Source organism: Apiospora phragmitis (assembly GCF_038363925.1).
Source record: "Apiospora phragmitis strain CBS 135458 chromosome Unknown utg000009l:1.0-1189150.0:1.0-1190623.0, whole genome shotgun sequence".
In the NCBI taxonomy this organism is placed as follows: Eukaryota; Fungi; Ascomycota; class Sordariomycetes; order Amphisphaeriales; family Apiosporaceae; genus Apiospora; species Apiospora phragmitis.
In genome coordinates this window covers 994,290-1,014,955 of record NW_027117408.1, presented here as the reverse complement: position 1 = coordinate 1,014,955, position 20,666 = coordinate 994,290, and the positions used below count along the sequence as shown (strand labels likewise).

The window sequence follows — 20,666 nt, the reverse complement described above, 5'->3', positions numbered from 1 at the left end:
CAAAGTTAAGACCGACGTATCGAACTATGCGATCGGAGGATAATTAAGTTAATGGGATAATAACGAAAAGTTGTACCTTATCGTATTCTTTTTTAAAAAGTTAAATAGATTAGAACTTAATTATTAAATTTACGATAAAGAGTTAATAATTATTATTAAAATATTCGAAAAATAGAGATATTATTTTAATAAAACATCGGAATTAGTAAAAGTTTATATCGATTATAAGAATTTTACGACGTTTATTATTATAAAGGAATTTAATAAACGATAAGTACGATATTTCGAATTCTTTTCTAAGTTTAATTTCGTTATTATTTATTGAAAGGGTAATAAAAACGGTTATGCCGACGCGTTAAGTAAGCGACCGGACTATTAAAAGGAAGTTTTATTAGAGATTAGGATTATTTTTAAATAAGATTAAGACGGTAACCTTATGCCGTTACGATAATTAAATATTACGAGCTTTGTTTAATATTACGATAATTAGGTTATTAAGTTTAAATAATTAAACCGGACCTTTGATTTTATTAATTATATTAGGGATTATTTCGAGGACCGTAATGGCCTCGTTTTTTACCGAGATAAGATCTATATTTCTAAGTAGTATCGGGAAGATTTTATTAAGGATTTTTACGAATACCCCGTATACGGATATTAAGGAGTGTTTAAAACTTAGAAACGAATTATTAAGTAATTCGATTACGAAAACCTTAAGTTAATTATAACTAAGGTTATCGGTAAATACGATTTATATAATAAAGCTAAGCCCGTAAAATATTAACCGTACGGAGAACTATAACTAATTTTATTACTAAATAGGGCGTAAAAAATAATCGCGCTCGACTTTATAGTTAAGCTATTTTTATTAAAGGAATTATTAATTAAAATTAATTACGATAGTATCCTAGTAATTACGGATAAATTTATAAAATATACCTACTTTTTACCGTATAAGGAGTTTAGCGATATTAGCGATTTAGTTTATACCTTCCTCCGTATTATTATTAGCTAGTACGGGTTATTAGAAACGATTATTTTTAATCGAGATAAGTTATTTACGGCTAAGTTTTAAAAATTATTTATAATATAATTCGGTATTAAGTATAAACTATTTATAATTTATTATTTTTAAATAAATAAATAAATTAAGAAAATAAACTAAACTTTAAAATAATACTTATATTATTATATTAATTACGAATAAGATAATTAAATAATATTATTACTTATAACGTAATTTATATATAATAGCGTTAATAACGAAACTACGCGTATTTTATTATTTTAAACGAATTATGGGTATAATTTAAAAATTATTAAATAATTTTTAAAAAGAGAGTTAATATTAGTCGCGACTATATAAATCGAGAAATTAAAAGAACTTTAAATTATTTTATAATAAAACTTTACTTTTTTTTAAAAACGAATAAAGAAATATGCCGATAAAATAAAATTAAAAGGATTAACTTTTAAAGAGGGGGAAAAAGTTTACTTTTTACGATATAATATTAAAACTAAATAACTTAGTAATAAATTAAACTTTAAAAAGATTAAATTATTTAAAATTATAAAAATTATTTTAAAAACTAATTATTAATTATTATTATTTAAAATAATACGGATATACTTTATATTTTATATTTTATTATTCGAACTAATTTTTAAAAATATAAAAATTAATGTATAATTAAAAGTCGAAATAAATTAATACGAGTACGAAATTAAAAAAGTTATTAATAAATAAAGGAAAAGGCGAAAGCTTTAATACTTTATTTAATAAAAAAGATATTTATTAAAAAATAATATTTAAAAACTTAAAAAATACTTAAAAAACGTTATTAAAAAACTTTAAAAGTTTAAAGAACGACCTTAAACTCGGCTAATAGCGACGGCTTTAGCGGGATATTAGGGTACACCTCGTTCTAGTCGAAAAAGAAGCCCGATAATAATATAGGAGTAACCGCAGGCGACGGCTCGGCCGCTACCTTACGACGGGCCTCCTCCTCGGCCTCTTCTCGCTCGACACGCTCTAACTCTTCCACATTCGAAATACCACGACGAACCGCCCGCATTATCTTCTCGAACCACAACTTCTTCTACTTACGAAAACGCTACACTTTCGCGTTTATCTCTCGACGACGCTCTTCGATCTCCTCGATCTCCGCCTCTAGCTTAGAGTGCTAGAGAGTAGTATCCGTTAGGACCTTTATAAAAAACCTTATATCGTAACTAGACTAGTAATTAACGATATATTTATCGTAACGCGATAAATTATTTAAAGAAGCACGGTAAAAAAACCGTAACGAATATAATAAAAATAACCGTCCGGTATTTTTATAAAACTTTTAAAAATAATTTATATAAAAAAATTATAAATATAAAATTTTTTAGTTTTCGATTATTTTAATATATAACGTTTTTTAATATAATTAAATATTATAATAAATAAATATTATAATAAAAAAAAAAAACTTATTAAAAAACTTAATAAAACGGGAAAATAAAGGTATTTATAAAGATTTAACGTTTTAAAAATAAAATAATTAAAAAAGAAAGAATAATATTATAACCTAGTTTAATTATACGGGCTAAACTTATAAAAACTACCGGCGCGGAAATATTATACCCCGACTAAGTTACGATATTATTAATACCGACTAAACCGCTAATTATATTAATATAAACTTATTTACGCTTTATGACCGATTACTACCCGACACGACACCTCCCCGACGGGCCATAAGACGAATAGGCACCCCGGACGAAGAAGGCTAAGGACGGAGGTCACGTGACGGATCTTAGGATCACGGCGAGATCCCAAGATCCGGCTTAAGCAGATATCGCGAAATCTACGAGATCTAAAAAATTAATAAAAAAGGGATTAAATATATAAACGACGAACGTTTCTTATATATTTTATATAAATACTTTTTATTTTAATAATTAATTTAAATATTAATTTAATTTATTAATAAAATAATAACCTTAATAATTTTATTATAAATACTTTTAAATTAAACGTACCCCCGTTACTTTTCGTTTTTACGGCTATTATATATTATATTAATAAAAGCGGACTTCTATCGCACGTTTAGATACGCTCTCGTACTGTTAAATATAAACCCTTCGGTACGTCTTACTAGGTTTCTATTTAAACCCTTAATAGCGTTCGTTATATAAGTTTTAAAAAATTTTAATAATATAACTCAGTATTAAATATAACTTATTTATAATTTATTATTTTTAAATAAACGGATAAACCAAACGAATAAATTAAACCTTAAAGTAATATTTACGCTATTATATTAATTATAAATAAAATAATTAAATATAATTATTATTAATAATTTAATTCGTTTATAATAATATAAATAATGAAGTTATATATATATTATTATTTCGAATAAATTATAAATATAATTAAAAAGTTATTAAAAATTAATAAAAAGAAAGTTAATATTAATCGCGATTATTTAAATTAAAAAAATAAAAAAACTTTAAATTACGTTATAATAAAACTTTACTTTTTTTTAATAATAAATAAAAGGATATACTAATTAAATAAAATTAAAGGGATTAATTTTTATAAAAGGAAAAAAAGTTTACTTTTTATAATAAAATATTAACATAAAATAATTAAATAATAAATTAAACTTTAAAAAAATAAAACTATTTAAAATTATAAAAGTTATTTTAAAAATTAATTATTAATTATTATTATTTAAAATAATATAAATATATTTTATATTTTATTATTCGAATTAATAATTAAAAAAATTTTAAATAATATATATTTAAAAGTTAAAACGGATTAATACGAGTATGAAATTAATAAAATTATCGAAAAAAAATAAAGCTTTTAATACCTCGTTTAATAAAAAGGTTACCCGTTAAAAAATAATATCTAGAAGTTTAAGAAATATTTAACGAACGCCGCGGAAAAATTATAAACGTTTAAAATAAAATAAGGTTAAAATTTATCGCGTTTTAATTTATTATTTTAAACGCCCCGAAAAATTACGCCTTAATAACCGCTTCGGACTTAACGTGCTCGGCCGCCTTTAATTCGTTTAAAGAACAAAGACCACGCCTAACTATCTCTACGCCACGCGTCGCTAAAAAGTTCCGCTATTACCGAATTCGCTCTAGGCGTTAAAAGGCCTCTTAAGCCTCTTAATAAGCCTTCTTTAAAACCGCGCTCGCCTCGTATAGAAAATCGCTAGCCGCCTATTCCTTAAAGCGTAAGCAACGGGACTTATCGACAACCCGAAATACCGTAAAAACCAATAAACCAGAACCATCGTAAAACCGACTATAATGAACGTACTCCTTATAGCGAAAAATATTATTTAATATAACATATTTCTACCCTTTCTTTAAATAAAAAAAGTACGGCATAACTTCGAAACTAAACTCGTCGAGGAAGATAACTAAGTTATAATATTATTTAATCTTTTTAAACTTTATATAAAAAATAAATTTTTAACTCGATTTAATATAATAAATAAATATTATAATAAAAAGTATAACGGAAAAAAAAGGAGCTTACTAAGAATTAATACAATAAACGGGTAAAAATATTTAAAAAACCTAACGCTTTAAAAATAAAATAATTAAAAAAAAAAATATTATAACCTAACCTAATTATATAGCTAAAACTTATAAAACCACCGGGCCGGATTTATAATACCCCGCTTAAAGTACGATATTCCGGTTACTAACCGCGCCGCTAATTATATTAATATAAGCGTACTAATATTATAAAAACGTACGGCGATTATAATAATAATATCTTAAACCGTAATAAATTGGACACGGCTTAAAAAAATAACAAAAATAACGTTACGTAATAGATCACGGGGATTATTAAAAACGGCGAAATAAGTCAGTATTTTAACTTATAAAGGAATTACCCGAATTATTAAAATACGAAAATAAACTAAATAATTTAACCGATTAATAAAAAAAGAAATTAAATATATAATAACGGACGTTTTTTATATATTTTATATAAATATTTTTTATTTTAATAATTAATTTAAATATTAATCTTAACTTATTAATAAAATAAATAGTTTTAATAAAATTATTACGAATACCTTTAAACCTACGCACTTTAATTATTATTCGTTCTTATTAATTATTACCTACTATATTAATAAAGGCGATCTTTATCGCACGTTTAAATACTTTTTTATATTATTAATATAAACTTTAATACGTTTTACTAGGTTTTTTTTAAAACTTAAATAGCGTTCGTTATAATATATTAACGCTAATTAAGTTTAAGTTTATAACTTAGCGAATATTAAACGCCTTTAAAGCTTCTTATACTTTAAAATAATAATAGTATACTCGTTTTTTAACTAGAAATAAGTTCGTTAAAACCGTAAGGTCGAAAATAATTAATTATAGCCGGGTTAATAAAGCTATAATAATAAATATTAACGTTTTTTTTAATAAATTTAATACTTTAAAGCTAGTTAATATCTCTTTTAAACGCTTTTATAATATTAATAAAATAAGTATCGGCTAAAGCGTTAGCGGTAACTATTAAGTAATTACTAAAACTATTAACTATTTAGCCCTTAAGAACAACGTCGAAAAAAGGGAATAAATTACTACTCTAAAGTGTATAGGCTGTAATAGGGTAGCCCTCTCGCCGTTAATTATTTTTAAGGGGGCCAACGTTTAAAGCTAGTGGTTTTTAAACTAAAACGGCCATCTTTAAAATAACTAGCGGTTTAAAGCGTTACTTAAAAGGTGAACTAATAATATTATAGCCTTAAATTAAATCTAAGACATTTTTATTTTTTATATATAATTTCGCTATAATAATAAATAAGATATAACTAGTTTTTTATAAACTATATTATAATTATATAATATAAGTTTTAAATATAAGAATTTTCGACTTATTAAAAAAAATTAAAAATTATTTTAAAAAAGTGCTTAAATATAATCCTTAAATTAAAGCTTATAAAGATAAATATATTAAAAATATACCGCTAAGTTAAAATTAATATATTAATTCTTTTTATAATTAAAAACGTTTAAAAAACGGCTAAAATTTATTCGCGAGATCGCTTAAAGTCGTTATTATTAAAATACGTTATCTTAAAAAATATAAAAATTACCTAGGCACGTTTAAAATTATCGGAAATAATTAAAAAAGAATTAATACTCGATTTCCTCGCCGAATTAATTTTAATATTTATTAAAACACTTTTTAATAGTTAAGAATTACGAAATAATAGTTAAAAATTAGTTATTATAAACTTTATTATTAAATTACCCTCTTAACGGCTCTTTATTAAAAAAGGTAATAAGGCTTTAAATTAAAGCAGTAATAAAATCGCGTATCTTAAAGCTTAAATTAATTATTTTTAAACTAAACTCGATAATAAAACTACGAAAGTATATTAAAAAATAAAAATCGCACCGGGATAACGATTTATTTACATAACTAATATACGCTGGGCTAAACGAAAGCTAAAGGGTAAGGTTATATATAAAGACGAAGCTAATAATATCGAAGTGTTAAGAGGGCCTCGTAATATTATAAAAGCTATAAAAAATAATAACACAGAAGCGGAGGACTATATTATTATTAAAAATAACGAAAAATAATATATTTACGTTAATTCTAGCCGTAGAAATAGCTTTAATTACAGGGGTAACAGTAGCTCAGTAAAGTAGCCCGTAAAGGGGTGGCCCGTGAGGGGGCGCTTTAGCTTAAAGTCTAAAAAACTAGCATGCCTGCTTAGGTATATCTTTATCCCAACGACTTTACAGTATGCTTGCTTAATGGTACTATTTTTATCTGTAGGTGATAGGAGAGTGTGTATGGCGTTAATGACGTAGGTTAGCTGCCACATGAAAAGTGGTATTCTTCGCAGTTGCAACCTTCGTACGTACAATTGATATGGGGTGCAGTTGGGTGGCACTACAGGATCCGTTCACCTACATGTACTCCGTACCATTGAGCCTAACGAAGAAGTGCCGGTATTGTTTGCTCTATTTGGTATCCCGACTTCCTCCGATAACCGTCTTTGCCGCGCTCCATGGGCCGACAACCGCTATCAATCTTGGCAGGGGTCCTTGGCTTACAGCACAATGAGGGAATCGAAATCGAGATGTTGGATGTCAGTAATCACCTTCATTGCCGGTCTGCTAAGACCCCAGAAGTAAGGGTTATTGGCTTGCCCGCTGATGTGGCTGAACAAGTGATTATCGGATCTTCCTACGAAGTCAGCCCAAGTTGCGATAAGATGTTAACCTAGGACCCCCTACTTTTTGATCAGTGCCGCATCAGGACAGAAGTTCATCATCACGGCTCTACAGAAACTCAAGCTTGTTCTACGGGACATCATCGTTGTTGTTATGGAGCATCGTTGATTTCCAGATGAGCCATGTATTTTTCCTCTGCACTCTCCATTGAATGGTGAGAACGGATAACAGAGGTTGAATGATCATCGTACTGATACGCACGAACCTTCGGGACAGGCTCCTGTGCTTCAGTGTGTTCATGTCCACTAATTCCACTAATTCGAGGCGCATCAGGCCCACATCCGCTAAAAAGTATCGAATCACAGTGCATGGGCTCAAAAGCTGACCGCTAAATCCACAGGATTAGGTGGTGACTGGGGCCCGTGAGTGACCGATGAAATTGTCCCCGCGTTTCCCCTTGGTTCCCGAGCCGGGTTCCCCTCGTGACCTGACCCATCCTGCAATTTTTCTGACAACTGGTTTTCTACTTCTCTCCTCTCTCGCAACACTTTGGACGGAGGAAGCATTTCCTCGGATCCGGCCTGGTGTAATGCCCCGAAAGACCCGCAATCCGACTACCCACGCGCTTGGAGATCGGACCCCAGATCGCCTGCGTCTGCCATGGAGATGGAAGACGTGAGCCTCGAAGTGGCGGAAAAGGACACTGCTGCTGAAATCGCCGCCGAGGCTGCCGTCTCTGACCCTGCCAACCACAGGCCACCGCCAAAGCAGTCGGATACGACCAATCCCCGGAAAACATGCCAGCCCTGCCGTCTGAGGAAAGTGAGATGTTTACAGCGTGACGGTGCTTCTTGCGCCAATTGTGACCGCCTAGGCTTCACGTGCTCTTTCCAGGCTGCATCGCCCCAGGGCGACGGTGAGAATGGCTCCGCGTCGTCCATGACATTACCACGCCGGCGCGTCCGGCTGGCGTGTAGCAATTGCCATTCGCGCAAGGCGCGATGCAGCGGAGAGATGCCGAAATGCAAACGATGCCATTCCCAGGGCATCGAGTGCATATACCGGCCGACCAAAAGGTCGGGAACCATGACCACCCCAGCTCCGGGGCAGGCCGGCGATTCCGAGCACGAGTCAGTCTCCTCCGAACCCCCGGAGAAAAGGAGACACGTACACAACAACTCCATTGCCTCACAAGGCGATTATTCCATCGCCAATCGGGCTAGTACCCATGGGCCCTGGTCCATGAACCATGAGCCGTCAGTATTAACCCTACCGTTGTTTACCTTGCTGCCCAACGAGCTCGCTGTTTGATAATATGGCTGAACAGTATCACAGAAACATCCCATTTCCTGATGAGGCTCTTATCACCCGCACTTTCGACAACTACTTCAAGCATGTACATCACGTGCCGGTATTTTCTTTCCTGCACCGGGCGTCGCTAATGCAACGATATCACGCAGGCATGATGGATCGTGCCTTGCTACTGGCGCTGGTCGGCATCACCTCCCTGCTGACCGACCTGGGCCCAGGAACGAGGGAATACGGGGCTAAGTGCATCGATGAATGCCAAAAAATGATCCTGGCAGATATGGAGAATCCGTCCACCATCAAGATCCAAGCGATGGTTTTCATCATGAAGTATCGGATGCTGACCCAACGGTTCACGAGCGCCTTCATGCTAGCCTCCGTTGCCGGTCGCGCTTCATACGCCCTGCGCCTCAACTACGAGAACCCCAACCTCTGCTTCCTAGCACGCGAGTCGCGGCGAAGACTGATGTGGGCTTTCATGACCATCGATTCTGGCATTAACGGAGGTTACCCAGATTTTACGCTGCTGCCATCTGAAGCGCTGCATATACAACTGCCCTGCAACGAACGGAATTTCGAGTTTGATCTTCCCCAGATCACCGAACACCTTCGTCCTATACCTACTAAACCATTTCCAGATGATGTTGGATCGCTGGCACTCCACGTGCGCCTGCTCTGGATCCGCAGCCGGATCCTCTACTGTACCAAGAACGTACTCGCGATGCCGGAAACTGAACTCCGCGAACTTCCCAGGCTCGTCGAGGTCCTGGCCCAGGAGCTCAATGGCTTCAACGAGCACCTGCCAGCATCCTTCCGGTTTTCTGACAACAACGTCAAACTTCGCGCTTACTCGCCCCGGCTCTGCGTTTTCATCATGATCCACGTCTGGTGGCGCCAGTGCCACTGCGACCTCTACCGCATCGTTCTAGTGGGGCTCAAAGAGGCACTCCCGCGGTCCTCGCTCGAACGCCTGCCGCCCCAGTTCGTCGACCTCTGCCAGCGCCAGTGCTACGAGCACGCACTGGCCATGGCCGATATCTTCCGGGTCGTGCTGTCCCTGGACGGCGGGCTGCCCGTCACGGACCTGGACTTGCCCGTCTGCGCGTACCAGTGCGCGCGCATGCTCTTCTTCGCGCACCACATGGCGGGCCTGCAGTTCCAGATCAGCGCGGACCAGGTCCACGAGCATTCGCAGCGCTGCCTGCAGATCGCGCGCCACATGTCGCACATACCCGCCGTGCAGACCATTCTTCGTGATCTCGAGAAGCTTATCGCGAGGGGCTTCTCGACGAGCACGACGCCGAGCCACCCGAGCAGCCCGGACTTCACTCGAGCCTCGATCCCGGCGCAGCAGATCCTGTCGCGGCACAACCCGATTACCCTGATGGGCATCACCGACGAGAACGAGATCCCTGCCAGAGCAGCAGGGATGGTGGCCTCGCCGTCCATCCATGGGGCCGTCGCGTCGCCCCTCACGCACGGTGGGCACGGCGGCACTCCGATCCTGCAGACACCGCTGTCGCAGTCGACACCGCCCGCGACGGCCGCCCGTGTGGCCGCCTTCGCCGACCAGATGCCTGCACAGCACCACGTGAGCATGCCTCGACCCCACCTCGCGCCCGTGGACCCGCCCGAGGGGCTCGACAACAACAACGCCTTTGAGGGCGCCATGGACGGTTTCGACTTCAACATGGAGTCCTTTGGCAACACGGGCGCCGAGGCGGTCTCGTGGTTCTCCAACGAGTGGCTGGGGAACGATTACTCGCAGACGACGGCATGAGCTACTGCACTTTCTAACAACTTTTTACTAACCCGTGGGGCATTGCGACCCCGGATCAGTTACACGACACATTACCTCTCCGCCTTGCAGCACGACTTTCCAACCACGAATAATTTGATTATACTGGGAAAGATTTTGTTGCTATAAAATGTTATATAAAGCACACTGAATATAGTTCAAAAGGCATGCTGGGTGATTTGCACTGCTTGAGGATTTTGATTATATACCCCGGGGACTTCGTTTGGTGCCTGGAGAAAGCAGGCGTCATATCACATAGCAATGCGTTTGGTGTATATTTAGAGCGCTTTTTTAAATCTAGGTAGAAATAAAATAATTCAACTTCGAATACGCAATATATTTGGCACTCATAGATGAATATTTGTGGCTCTCAAGATGGTGGTATTTGGTGGCTGTCTTACATTGCTCAGTCGAGTTCGCCCTCGGGGGCATGAAAGGGAGGCAAACAGACATCCTCCAAGTCGCACAAGCCCAAAAGAAACTCAAGCAACTGCCCAGACTTGAAGCATTGCATCTGAATAATGTTTATATGCACGTTTGGGGGTAGAGAAATCACCAAACGGAAGACTCCTGCATACCGCAATCCCTTCCCCTATGCCACTCGACCAGAGACCGCAATATTGGATGAGGAACCTAGGCTAGCCTAACAAATTTCCAGCTGGGAATAGAGATGGAACACACTCAACGCTCAACATATGCATACTTAACGCTTGGGTAGTATGTAAATTATAGTATCGGCAAAAAGCGAAGGTAATGCCTCCCAGTTCTTAGCCAGTTACTGGCATCTGCTTCTGTTGGCGTCATAGGGATCGGGTGGTCTTGTGGTCTATCTAAGTGTGTGCTCAACTACTTCGCTGACGGAGAACTGGTGTAAATGGGTTTATATCCCTAGGACTGGAGGTATCGGTGCAAGCTTAAGGCACATGCTTGCCAATGGGTTGAGCCTCCACCCAGTCACTGTATTTAGTGCTAATTCTGCCACCAGTTTCCGCTAAAATTCTCTTTATCGACTAGAGCCATTAGCACAACCCCGCCATTGGCGATAACGAAATTCTGAGAGACAGCTTACCCCCACTAGCGATTGATCGATCAAAAAATCGTTGCGATCCAGTCCCTAATTGTTGATCTTATTGAACACCCGAAACGAAAAGTACGAAACAGTATTCTCCCTCTGAGTAGCCTCGATTTTCAATCGGAGAAAAATTCGCCAATATGGAGGAGCCGAACGCAGTCCCGCCGCCTCCTTCGATGGCAGCAGCAGCAGCCGCAGCTGTACCAGCACCAGCACCAGCCCCAACCCAAGCACCAGCGCAGCAAGCCTCCGAGCCGACCACCACCGCCGACACGACCACTTCCTCCCAGAAACCCGTCAAGCTTTTGATCGTCGATACCGGTCCCCTGATCAAGAACGACCCGCCGCTGAGCACGCTGCTGGCCAAAGCCGACGAGATCTACACGCTGCCCTCTGTCCTCACTGAGATCCGCGACGAGGCGACGAGATCCCGAGTCCAGACCCAGCTCCTGCCGTTCCTGAAGCTGCGCAGCCCCCGCCCCGAGAGTGTTCAGTTCGTGCAGGGATTCGCGCGCCGTACCGGTGACCTCGAGGTCCTGAGCAAGCCGGATATTCACCTGATTGCGCTCGCGTACGAGCTCGAGTGTGAGAAGAATGGTGGCGACTGGCGCTTGCGCAAGGAACCCGGGCAGAAGACTTTGAACGGGAAGTCACCTTCGGCCATCGCAAAGGAGGCCCAGGAGAAAGAAGCGAAGGGAGAGACGGCAGAGAACACCACAGCCAGCACATCGACAGAAACACACGCTGTCTCAACAACAACGGCGCCAGATGTGTCAGAAGAAGAGCAAGCGAAGAGCGAAGAACCAGTAATCGGCCAAGAAGAGGTGTCACACAAATTAGATACCCTCAGCCTAGCGGAGACGACAACAGAAAACACATCGGCCGATAACGCACCGGCAGACGCAGTGGCGGAAGACGAAGACGAGGATGATGACGAAGAAGGCTGGGTTACCCCATCCAACCTCAAGAAGCACCAGGCCAAGGACCAACTCGCGACGCCCGAACAGCCCATCCAGCGGGTCCTGCAAGTGGCCCTGCTCACGTCCGATTTCGCCATGCAGAACGTGATCCTGCGCATCAACCTGAACCTGCTGTCGCCGTCCATGGCGCGCATCACTCGGGTCAAGACGTGGGTGCTGCGCTGCCACGGCTGCTTCCAGACGACGCGCCAGATGGACAAGCAGTTCTGCCCGCGCTGCGGGCAGCCGACGCTGACCCGCGTCAGCGCGACGACGGACAGCAGCGGCAACTACACCCTGCACCTCAAGAAGAACTTCCAGTTCAACAAGCGGGGGAACGTCTACAGCATCCCGAAGCCGGTCCACGGCACCGCCAACAGCAAGTACCGGGGCCAGGGCGGCGGCAAGGGCGGCTGGGGCACCGAGCTCCTGCTCGCCGAGGACCAGAAGGAGTACGCCCAGAAGGTCGTCGACAACCAGCGGATCCGGACCAAGGACCTCATGGACGAGGACTACCTGCCCGGCATCCTGACGGGCAACCGGCAGGCAGCGGCGGAGCCGGCCGGCCGCGCGTGGGCGCGGGGAGGACGATTAACTCCAAGAAGCGGAACTGCTGAACAGTTGGAGACAGAAACAGTAAAATCACCAAAGACTTTATAGATATGACATGACACACTACGTATAAATGATACCACCAAAAATTTGGAATTGCTGGATAAAATCCGACCTTGCTTCTGCTGTGCAAATAACGCGTGAGCTACGATACCTGTCACTGAACCATGCAGAATCGCAAGAAGCCAAGCGGTGTCTGTGAAGCAAGGGGGAATAATCCACCGATATTGCCAAAAGTCCTCGGCTCCAAGCCCCAAGCTTGTTCAGAGCAGAAAGAAATCAATCTTCTTGAATCTGGTATGCCAATCAAATATATTCCACGCCTTGAACTCCGTTTCCCGAGGTGATATCTGCTTCGTAGTAATAGACGAGCCAATCCGGTCTTCTTGCTTCTTGAATGTACGTAGTAAGAGCATTTCCATTTTCATCGTATCCCAAACCCCCAATTCTTGCGGCTGTCGTTGCTACTCCTGGGAGAGTGCTCGATTCTTATTGACATGTGCGGGTGCTCCTTGGAAGATGCAGCACAAAGTTTCGTCCAGCTCAGTCCAGTCCAGTTCCCAGCTTATTCCTACGCTGAAGAGTTTTCAGTCGTCTTGGAGGGTGGCCGATTTGGGTCATTTGTCTTGTGCCGTCTTGTCTTGGGTATTCTATTGCGCAGGCTTGTCTAAATAATTTTAAAAGTCATATGTTAGCGATCTCCCTCTGTCTGCCATGGCACGTTTCTTCTTCGTTTACCCAGAATAACAAGTCCCTTGTTTGCTTTCCCACCGTCTTGAACTTGGGCTACAACACTCAGCCGGAGATAAAAACAAACGGGGGGAGGGCAGGAAGAAAGAGACTGCTACGTACCACCCTGGAGGTGAAGCAGAAGGCCGTAGCGCTTCTTGAGGGTGACGCGCTGGCGCGACCACTTGTCGTCGGGGAGAAGCGCGCCGGGTGCGCCGACTTGGTGACCTCGCCGGACAGGACCTTCTTCAGCGTGTAGATGCGCTTGCCATCGGGGGCGAGGGTGTACATCAAATGCATCTTGGGCGGTTAGGTATGGGTATTTTCTTGAAAATGGCGAAGAAGGTAGGCGTTCGTCGGCGTCGGCGGTGTCGTGGAGCTGGGGAATTGTACTGAAAGCTGAAGCTGTTGCTGCACTGGATGGAACTATTTTTTTCTTCCGCAGAAAATGGGCAATTGGAATTATTTTGGGGAAAGGCTTTTCAATAGGCAGGCGGTGAAGAGCTTGGCGCTTGCTTTCGGTGGGGCAGCCGTTAGCTATCTGGCTGTGGGGCAATTAAGTCTCCAGGCCCCTTTCACCATGCGACGACATGTTCTTGAAATGCCTCGGACCATCAAGACTTGATCGATCTTATCTGGCTTCTTTCTCGCAGCGATCAGAGTGCGGGTAGTTAGCACTGAAGCGCTGGAACTGCAACGGCAGAAGCTTGATGACACGTATACAGGAGTACCAGAAGAGAGGGTATTATTCACAGGAATCAGAAATTGGGCAAAAAGTCTGGACGAAGGTCGGCAGATCCCTATGGATTCCTTCCTTGAACTGATTTAGATGCACCACGAGAGGATTCGAATAATTGCAAAGAACTTTTGTGTCAATGGATAGTACGGTCAATTCGTATAATAAATCATGAGAGGATATCTGGACTTGCTACGGAATGGCGATTCCATTTCAATTGACAGTGTATTCGCAAGGCGACCTCCCTCAACTATACTTCAACATCGGGACCAGGTCATGGGGAAACTGTCAGATACAATTGCTTCTGGCTATCTTTGTGCGGTCAACTGCTAAACCAAATAAGAGGGCCGCTCTGGTTGCGAGTATGAGATTTCACCGCCGAGGTTGATGTAAATCACTATCAGAACACGGTATCAGCCGTATCTGCGGCGCCGTCATCGCCAACAAGCGGAGCCACATCCAGAGCCACATCACGCATCAGCACGACGAGAAGTTGGCTCGCCATCGGGATTCGAAGAAAACCCCAGAAAATCCCTGGGTCTGCCCTTGTGATGGCGTGCCCCGGGGCAGCTGGGTGAACTACTTGAACCACTTGCATAGCACACATGGCTTCCGTGGTGTATCCAAGGCCATTCGTGAGGCCCGCGGTGTGAGTTTACCTACTACTCTTTTATTGATTCCAACCCCCACCCCCTCATCGTCTAAGCGCAGCTTTTGGATCTAGTTACTGATTTGTCTTGATTTATTTCACCCCTCTGTAGGTCAAAATCGACAAGAACACAAACCGCGTTATCATGCCCAGAGCTAAGGCAGAGGATCAGGAGGAGGAAATGGAAGAAGTTGATGAGCCCTACGAGTCCTTCCTCCCTCCTGACCACGGACCTAAGGGCCCTGAACACAAGGACGATGACGACGAGGATGGTGGTCTCGGCCCGTCTGGTGCTGCTGGTGGTCTTATCCAGGCGACCGCATGAACGATAACTAGCGTGTGAGTATCTGCGATCTTCTTCACGGAATGAAATTTGTCTAATGGTCTTCTACAAGCAGTCTAGGTTGCTCTTTAGCGAACTCGCCAGGAAAGCAACTTCCATCCGATGAACACGATGGAGTGGATATCCTATAGGCATGACGCTGCAAGCGGAACCGATCGATTAATACACTATTGAGCTCTCAGAATTATAGCACGTTTTCACACAGGTCCACGGTATGTTTCCATATAAAGCCAGGACTCATCTCCCTCGATATCCATGCCTCTTCAACCGTTTGGTGTTTCTTATGCGTAGGAACTGGGAGATATGGTAGGTAGATACCGGCTGTGGCCCACCGCAGTCCACCTTGAGGCCCCACCACGTGGCTGCCTGGCTCAGGGGCAGTGCTGGTTCCACTGGGTCCAGTGCTCCAATGTTTGTCATATGAAGGAGGTAGGTATTTTTGCAAATGGCAGTCTGGGTCGAGACTATGTGCTCCATTTTCCCTCTTCATCTTCGTCTTCCTGCTTAAGCTTCCGGGCATCACTCCTCCATATCATCATGTCTATCCAAGAAACATTCGAGGATGTTCCATATGAGCTCACAATAAATACTGCCCGCGACCCGAACCTAGATGAAGATGCTATGAATCGCATGTTTAGGCTTTATCAGAGTACGAGCAAACATCCACCAGGGGCATATGCTCGCGGCTCCTGGGGTTATACCAGTAAGCGTAGAAACTCTTCTTTGTATTTCTGTCTGGTAACTCTCCTCGACCTACTGACCGCGGCCAAGTTCTGCGTACCGTTTACACGCCTGAGTCTGACGAGTAGGTTGCCAGCGTCGGACAGGACCCCCGCGCCCGGTACCCTATCAGCCCCCGGTTTTGCGACTGCCTGGTGGTGGACGAGGAGTCCCTGCGCTCGCTTGCCTCCCTTCCTGACGAGCCGCCTCGGTTGCGCGTGTGCGCCAACTTTGAGGAGAAACAGGTGGGTAAAACCTGCAGCTAGAAGACATATCTTCTGTTGGCATGCGCGCATTACCCTCGTATCTTCGCTAACTTGAACCACAGCAAATACGCTGGGGCCATGATGAATTACTCTGGTTGCTAGACACGCGGTCCGTTAAGAGCTTCATCCTGGATCCCAATCCGGTTCCATCGACCAGGTCAGATCCAATGTTTCGAGGTTGGATGAAGATGGCAGTCGGGTACTTAGATGCTGCCTGGTTTGAGAGATGCTCGAGGTTGGTATTATGGTCGGATCATATCTTGACTTGCGAATACGGCCACTACCCAGACCCCACAGAGTACTGGTACAAAAATTATTACTTTTGACCGGCACCAGGGATAGCCCTCCAGCTCAGCCTTGGTACGGACTAGACAGACATTCCTACGTATACAGAGCTACTAGGGGGAGCAAGCGCACAAAGCCCGCACCGTTTGGGAACATGATGGAACATAGTGTGGGCCCTGCTCGATATCTGTCTCTATACCTCGCTCCTTTCTCATTTCCTTAAAGGTCCATGTATCAGACAAGTCAAATGCCAAGGTAAGCACGGGAACGGGATGGAAGGCGAAGTCAGCAAACCCCGCACATCCTTGTGGGGCCGGATATGATATCTAGGCTGTACTCATTAGAAGCGCATTGTATGCGGTTTACTTAGTTGTTTTTATGTCACTTCTATACTTCCTGATATAATGGTGCTTGATATACTGACCTTAAACATTAACACGGCTGTAAGTACATTCGCGGACCTCAATGCCGACGTCCTTCACATAATAGTAGACGAAGTTCTGTACCAGTACCAGCGAACTTCGCCTGGCCACACGGCTATTCAATCACAAAACCGCTTTCTCGAGCTCATTTGCCTTAACAGAAACACGTACAGCTCGCTGCAACATCGGCTTTATCGAGACATCCATGTCTCCACCACCCGATCCCTCGCCTTGCTGGTGAGGACACTGCTGGAACGGAAAGACTTGAGAGCGCTGCCTCATTCGTTCACCTCGGTTCCCAGAAAGTGGAACAAGAAGGTGTCGGGCATGGACGATTCTCTCTGGGCCGAGATGAGGTGCTCTTTAGCGGGCTATGGTCCCAGCTGTTATGATGCTGGCGTTAGTCGAGTGCTGGACGTCATTGCCAACAGCCCAGACGCCGACGGGCAGGGTCGGGTGCTGGTCTCGGTCCTCATCGTGACGGCCCTCTATCTTATGACAAACCTGCGGTCGGTCGTTGTCGGCCAGCATCTTGTAGAGGGCATATCAAGAGAGCGTGAATGGCTCACCGACTTGGCGGCGTCGATCCGGCAGCTTGATAATGACGATCCCGCCGACAGCGGGGGCTACCAGCAGCAGCAGCAGCAGCGCCTGCCCCTTTGTCGCGCGTGTCCCGGACTGAGGGAGCTATGGCTCCGCCAGGCGACGAGGGCCCGAACCGTAGAGCAAGCCCTGCAAACCTGCAAGGGCACGCTCGAACGGCTGCGGCTCGACATCGTGGGGCCTAGTTGCCCTTTCCCGTTACCCTGCCTGGCCCAGCTGTCGAGGCTCCAGCATTTGAGCGTCAATTTAGGCGTGCTGTGGCCTGGGCTCCTCCAGGACGGTACCCCGTACCCGAAGCGCCCGAAGACGCGCCCCTCGAGGTGATCTTACCGAGAACTCTCAGGAGTCTCCGACTGGCGTACGGATGGCGGTGGGCGGATCGCGTGCGCGCGGAGCGGATACTGCTGCAATTGTCGACGGATCTCGTGAGGTTCTTGGAGGATGGTAGTGCCATCATCTCCCCGCGTTGTTGCCGTCCTTTCCCGCACCTCGAGGAGATTAGGTGGACGGAAAAAGATCGCTGGGCTTCAAAGGAGAGATGCTACAGCGCCGGTCTGTATGATAAGAATTTAATGGGTCTGGCCGAAGCGTGCGAGCAGAATGGTTTACGGTTCAGCTTTACTTAACTCGATAGCCCGCGTTCTCGAAGAAATGTTTGATATCCTTTCTTTACATATGTTTTGGGGGTTTCAATCCTCCAAGTTTGGTGATGCGGCAGGCAGACACCGTTTCACACGCTTTCGCGGGTAAGTGACCAATAGACTGCATTGCAATGAAATATAAAGTATTAATTCTTTTTTTTTTTTTTTTTGAAATCGGTGTACTCGGTTGGTCCTTGGTGCATCGAAGCCGAAGTCAACACCTTGCGTGGTTAAACACGGCTGCCTCTGAACCAACCTAATTCTTGGCGTACACTCTTGTCATGCCATTTAACAAATTGACTGTCTCGAAATGGCACTTTTCGGTGACCAACTGGACTATTGATGCATCTACGTTATTGACGTGGTTGCCCGCAATGCAGGAAAGTTTTGTTGGTTTGTCGATGAGCGAGACATGCATCCGAGCTGTAAGGAGTAACGGTACCAACGGCCAACAGCGCAACCTTGAAGCGGGGTCTAGCGTAATTCCATCCCCTTTCTGAGCCCTGTACATTCGTGTCCCTGTTCAATGCATTGATGGTAGCAAGCCTTTCTTGAAAAACTTCCTCGTCACGACAGTAGTCCTACTCGAACATCTTTTTCATTCAGTTCAGAACTGAACACAAGGAAGCCATGGACAAGCAGCGCCAAAACGTTACCATCTATCTGGCCGAGAGACCAAGCTACGGCATAGTCCCAGGAAAGACCTTCGCGAGCAAGACGGAGCCTGCGCCTACGGTTGATGATCTGAAGGATGGCGAGGTTCTCGTGGAGACTCTTTATCTCTCCCTCGATCCATCCATGCGAGGGCTCTTGAATGGAAAGTGTTCTTTGATTTCATTTCTTGCTCATGATGTCTTTTACAAATCGGATTATTAAATAAGTGAACATCTGAGACTAACACTTTATTATTGCAGATCGGAAGTCATACATGCCTCCCGTAGCCATTGGCCAAAAGAGTACGTATAGGTCCCCAGGTTTCTCTGTCAGCTCCCAGCACTATTTAGGTCCCATGCGTTTCTCTTATCCCCGGAGGCCAAAAATACAAAAACATACAACACCGAGGATTCCCAGGTCGTCACCGACCCTAGTACTAATTCGGCTCTCTGCTGCTTATATATGGGAGAGCGGACGGGATCCCTAGTATTCAGCAGGATATGGTCGTATGTGAAAGAAAGATAGCTTTTCACAGTCTATATATCATATGCTCTTACACTCGCCTCATGCTGACACTTTTCTTTATCAGTGGTTGGTGGAGCAGTTTCGCGTGTCCTGGGAAGCAAATCGGCCAAGGCTAATCCAGGCGACATTGTGCACTCGTTCTCGGGATGGACAGAGGTGGCTATAGTTCTTGAAGCTGCTGTCGACGTATTTCTGGTGCCCCAAGGAGGCAAGCTCACGGATATTCTGATGGCTGCCCTCAGTAAGTTCTCCGGCGCAATTTTGACCTGATAACCCATTCGCAATTGCTGATACGTGCGATTCATTACAGATGGGCCTGGACCAACCGCGTACATGTAAGCCACGCTTAAACCTCTTCCCTTCCTGCTTTTATCCGACTCTTGGATTCAGGAAGCACTGACTGTGGATCTTGCAGTGGCATGAAGAACATCGCAAAGGTCAAGCCAGGCGAAACGGTCGTGGTTTCGACCGCAGCCGATGGCAATGGCACACTAGTCGGTCAGATGGCCAAGTTGTATGGTGCCGCCCGAGTGATCGGCATCACCGGCTCGGACCAAAAGTGCGACTGACTCCGCAACGAGGTCGGCTTCGACTTTGCCCTGAACTACAAGTTCCCCACCTTCCTTCAGGACCTGGAGACCGCCACGCCGAAGTGGACGTGTATTGGGACAATGTCGGGGGGCAGCTCCTCGAGACGCTCTTGAATCGAGCCGCCAAGAAGAGTCGATTCGTCATCTGCGGTGGCGTAAGCGAGTACAACACCCCCTTGGAAGAGCGCTATAGGGTGACAAACATACTTGAAGTGGGGAAGAAACGAATGCGAATGGAGGGGTTCGTCGTACTGGATCATGCTCAAGAGATGCCCCAGGTGAGAGCCGAGCTGTTTGATTGGGTCGCGCAGGGGAAGCTCAAGATATTCAACACCATCCTTAAGGGGGGAATCGGAGAGGCCGAGAACGCCTCGATGAAACTGTTCGAAGGCGAGAATTGCGGCAAGCTCTCACTTGAAGTCAAGGCCGCCTTGTGAATTAGTGCGAGGTACGTTCGTGTAGTCGGGTCCGAAGGTAGGATCCGCGGGAGGATCTTGACACTTAGGTAGTTGCGTATCTTG

At 43.6% G+C, this 20,666-nt stretch overlaps 6 protein-coding genes across 6 annotated transcripts; 5 read left to right on the top strand and 1 right to left on the bottom strand.

Moving 5' to 3' along the window:
- Positions 1-7,893: 7,893 nt before the first annotated feature.
- On the top strand, positions 7,894-10,321 carry PG994_009804 (uncharacterized protein; the record flags this gene model as incomplete). Its single annotated transcript, XM_066861213.1, has 2 exons — positions 7,894-8,489; positions 8,569-10,321. The coding sequence occupies 2 exons, from the start codon at positions 7,894-7,896 to the stop codon at positions 10,319-10,321; spliced, it is 2,349 nt and encodes a 782-aa protein (XP_066713383.1).
- Positions 10,322-11,551: 1,230 nt separating this feature from the next.
- On the top strand, positions 11,552-13,030 carry PG994_009803 (uncharacterized protein; the record flags this gene model as incomplete). The annotated part of the gene is made up of 1 exon (XM_066861212.1): positions 11,552-13,030. The coding sequence occupies one exon, from the start codon at positions 11,552-11,554 to the stop codon at positions 13,028-13,030; it is 1,479 nt and encodes a 492-aa protein (XP_066713382.1).
- A 602-nt stretch (positions 13,031-13,632) lies between these two features.
- PG994_009802 (snoRNP complex protein) lies at positions 13,633-14,011 on the bottom strand (the record flags this gene model as incomplete). The annotated part of the gene is made up of 2 exons (XM_066861211.1): positions 13,633-13,644; positions 13,835-14,011. The coding sequence occupies 2 exons, from the start codon at positions 14,009-14,011 to the stop codon at positions 13,633-13,635; spliced, it is 189 nt and encodes a 62-aa protein (XP_066713381.1).
- A 635-nt stretch (positions 14,012-14,646) lies between these two features.
- On the top strand, positions 14,647-15,421 carry PG994_009801 (uncharacterized protein; the record flags this gene model as incomplete). The annotated part of the gene is made up of 3 exons (XM_066861210.1): positions 14,647-14,809; positions 14,852-15,096; positions 15,209-15,421. The coding sequence occupies 3 exons, from the start codon at positions 14,647-14,649 to the stop codon at positions 15,419-15,421; spliced, it is 621 nt and encodes a 206-aa protein (XP_066713380.1).
- Positions 15,422-17,114: 1,693 nt separating this feature from the next.
- Positions 17,115-18,059, top strand: PG994_009800 (uncharacterized protein; the record flags this gene model as incomplete). Its single annotated transcript, XM_066861209.1, has 1 exon — positions 17,115-18,059. The coding sequence occupies one exon, from the start codon at positions 17,115-17,117 to the stop codon at positions 18,057-18,059; it is 945 nt and encodes a 314-aa protein (XP_066713379.1).
- A 947-nt stretch (positions 18,060-19,006) lies between these two features.
- PG994_009799 (putative endo-polygalacturonase 6) lies at positions 19,007-20,582 on the top strand (the record flags this gene model as incomplete). The annotated part of the gene is made up of 6 exons (XM_066861208.1): positions 19,007-19,199; positions 19,291-19,332; positions 19,620-19,796; positions 19,866-19,890; positions 19,971-20,053; positions 20,167-20,582. 6 exons carry the CDS (start codon positions 19,007-19,009, stop codon positions 20,580-20,582), a joined length of 936 nt encoding a protein of 311 aa, XP_066713378.1.
- Between the last annotated feature and the right edge of the window lie 84 nt (positions 20,583-20,666).